Genomic DNA, 3541 nt, shown 5'->3' with positions numbered 1-3541 from the left:
AAAGAGATAATTAACCGTGCTGATCGTACCTTCTATCAACTTGGTAATTGCATCATCGGAAGAAGTCTCTTCAGCAGGAATGAATATGGCCTTCTCTTTGCAACCAATGTACACCGAGTTAAGAGACAACCAATCCATCCCTAGAATAACATCTAGCTTCTTGAGGGGTAAGCAAATTAGATCAATCGTGAAGTCACGACCGTTAAAAGAGACTGAACAATCTTTACAAATTAGTCGAGCTTCCACGGTATCGTCCGTTGCCGAAGAAATAATCATAGGATTGGGTAATGGAGTAGCTCCCAACCCAAGTCGGTAAACACACTCGGTAGAGACAAAAGAATGAGTGGCTCCACAATCAACTAAAACACATAATGGTTGATTGTTAACATAACACGTACCCGCAATGAGATTGTTGTTTCCCTTGGCCTTCCTCGAATCCAAAGTGTAAACACGACCTGCAGTCTTCTCAGGAATCCTCCTTTGTGGACACTGTGGAGCTATATGGCCTTGCTCGCCACATCTATAACAAGTCACAGACACATACTTGCACTCCCCCGCATGCTTTCTTCCACACTTGCGACACTGTGGCGGTTGAGTCGACTGATCACCATAAACCTGCTTCTTCTTTGGTGGAGGATTACGGGGCGTCAAGTGTTGAGTAGACCTTCCTTGCTCTCTGAAATTAGCCCTGTTCTGGTTCCTCTCTTCCTGAACCCTCTTCAAACTGTTTTCAGCAACATAGCATTGTCTTAGACATTCAGCATAAGTGGTGAACTCTCTTTGGGAAACGCTATGGGCAATGTCGGCCCTCAAACCCATCATAAACTGATCGATCTTCCATAGTTCATCTGGAGCATAAACAGCCTGTCTGGAGTAGTCAGCCAAGTCCTCGAACTTCTCTGCATATTCTGAAACAGACATGTCACCTTGCTTGAAGTTCTGAAATTCTCGCTCCTTCTGAGTTCTCACACTATTAGGAAAATACTTCTCCAAGAATGCCACCTTGAAGTGTTGCCAATCCTTAGGAATCTCCTGTGTGGTGAAATAAGTGGATGCAGTGTTCCACCACCTCAGAGCCGGTCCTTTCATCTTCTGGGTAGCAAAGATCACCTTTTCTTCTTCAGTACACTGAATAGCTTGGAACACCCTTTCCATACCAGCTAACCAATCATGAGCCAAAAGAGAATCAAGTCCGCCAACAAACTCTGGACGATCCATCCTGAAGAAGGCATGAAAATCTGGTCCAGCTGCAGCTTGAGGAACGGGAGCTTGAGTAGGAGGTTGTTGTCCCTGCATGCCTTGCATCATTTGAGCCATCATCTGGTTCTGCTGCATCATCTGCTGCATCATCTGTTGCCAAGGCACGCCTGCACCTCCGGCTTCCTGCTCGGGCTCCACATGCCTAGTTCTGGGCCTTCCGGGACCTCTGCGTTGCTCAGCCATCTCCCTGTCTGTCCTACGCATGGAATCAAGTTGATCAGGCTCAATACCATAAATAAGACATAAGGAATCATACTGATTATACACATATGAGGCAGGATTGTACTGCATTATGATGTGTCTTAGCAAAGTCGAGGATCGACCTGCTCTGATACCAACTGTAACACCCCACACATATATGTCTAGAATAATATGCATAAAGTATTAAATATGGTTCATAAGACATCAATCACATAATGTTTGCAGCAGAAATAGAAGTGCACGAATACAAAAGCCGAATGTATCATGGCCAAAATACAAGTACATCATAACAGTACATGTCCAAAATACAAGAACAGATAGGCACGACAACAACTAAAAGAAACATCCAAGCATCGCCAAGAGATCTAATCCATCTTTCCCTTACCGCGATCTTGCCTCGAACCACCTGAAAAATAATTGGAATGGTATGAGATTACTAAATCCCAGTGAGTCCACCTATCCTATTAGTCCACTCGGATCTAAAGGGAACATGCAAAATAAGCGAATCCACCATGGATTCGGGGTTATTCTCGCTTCCGGTACAAATACGGAGCAGACAAGGCGACTTATCCACCATTGTGTGAATACAAGATTACACTCAAAGATGTTTTTGATTCATGGAAAACTCAAATAAGCATTCAAACAACAAGACGGAAGCAGAAAACTCAAAGAAAAGCAAGCATTGATCACTCATAGGTCAACCCATTATGTTTATATGTTTATAGGTTGACTCAACACAAGCAAAACAAGAAGAATGCAGAAAAACAGCAGTTAGGTCGACCTACCATCAACCCAGGTCGACCTAAAATGGAGAAAAATTCATATACTCCTGCTAGGTCGACCCACACATCATTTAGGTCGACCTAAATTGATGAATTTTACATACCAGCCTGTTAGGTCGACCTACACATCAACTAGGTCGACCTAATCTGAGAAAATGTTCCCAGAACGCATCAGAAGAGGATTCTGGTCGACCTACTCCTTCAACAGGTCGACCTAACTGGGAGCAAACTTCAGCAAGCACTGCTAGGTCGACCTAACCCCTACAAGAGGTCGACCTAACTGATCAAGAAAGTTCAAAAATCAGTTTTTCTTGGTTCCAACTGTTATGCAATCATATATATTGTGCAAGGGTAATTATTCAATGTAACATCAACGACTGAAAGATACACAAACGCTTCTCATCTTCGTTCTTCATCATCTCCAACACAATTACACATAATCATTCTTGCGTTGCGGGTTAGTGATGAGTTCGATAACGTCCATGGAACGGAATTGAAGATTCCTAGTGGGTGAAGGTTTGTGGGGTTTGTTGGTGAATAAAATCTGCGGGTTTTGTCCTCCACGACGGGTGGTTCTTGGGGGTTTTTATCAAGAGGCGTTCATTGAGGATTCGGCTGAGTGTAACGATTGAGGAACGGGGAGTTCAAGGAATCAAGACACTGCAGAAGGGAATCAAAGTGAAGCTCTTGGATAACCTTGATCTTGCTCAAGATTAAGGGGGAAGAAGATTCAAAGGATCGACATAATTGGTTTATCGTTTATCGCTTTGTTATCTTCTTTGTATATACTACTTTCAACATTAATGAAAGATTACCCAATTTCAATTTGGAATTGGGGGCAGACGTAGTCGTAGCGAGGACGATCGACGAACTGCCTAAACAAATATCGTGTTCTTGTCGCTTTTACCTTTTCATTTACATTCTGTTCATATTTGGTTATAATAGCAAATTGATCAACGATTCGAGTGTTAAGATTGTGAATTAAGTTCGTTCATAAACATCACAATCCATCACACATTGAATTACCTTCAATTTGATCATTATCACCAAGTGTTTGTATATTTGTTTCTATCACTCTTACTGCATTGCAAACATTGTCCATCATACAAAAAGTTAATCTGATTTTCATAAGAGAAACGTCTTGATTCTGCAACATATACTCTTATCATTTACTTCAAGTCTTTGACTGGTTTTTTAAACACATATATAATCGTTTCGATAGTGGTTCGGAATAGACGCGAGTCGATTCAGAATTACTTCCGCTGAAAAGTCTTTTTAAATCCGTAAAACTGTGAACG

The 3541-nt window shown here is 42.0% G+C and overlaps 1 protein-coding gene across 1 annotated transcript; it reads right to left on the bottom strand.

The window, feature by feature from the left end:
* Positions 1-223: 223 nt before the first annotated feature.
* LOC131597961 (uncharacterized) lies at positions 224-1350 on the bottom strand. The gene is made up of 2 exons (XM_058870618.1): positions 399-1350; positions 224-321 (listed from the first exon to the last, which is right to left on the bottom strand). The coding sequence occupies exons 1-2, from the start codon at positions 1348-1350 to the stop codon at positions 224-226; spliced, it is 1050 nt and encodes a 349-aa protein (XP_058726601.1).
* Between the last annotated feature and the right edge of the window lie 2191 nt (positions 1351-3541).

Source organism: Vicia villosa, linkage group LG4 (assembly GCF_029867415.1).
Source record: "Vicia villosa cultivar HV-30 ecotype Madison, WI linkage group LG4, Vvil1.0, whole genome shotgun sequence".
Lineage (NCBI taxonomy): Eukaryota > Viridiplantae > Streptophyta > Magnoliopsida > Fabales > Fabaceae > Vicia > Vicia villosa.
This window is presented reverse-complemented; position numbering and strand designations above follow the sequence as displayed.

Bases quoted from the DNA above. Each gene is read 5' to 3' on its own strand.
- LOC131597961 (XM_058870618.1), bottom strand. From the start codon at position 1,350: ATGATGCAGCAGATGATGCAGCAGAACCAGATGATGGCTCAAATGATG. The intron at 322-398 runs GTACGTGTTATG...GTCTCTACCGAG, and splicing joins AAACAACAATCTCATTGCGG to TGTGTTTACCGACTTGGGTT.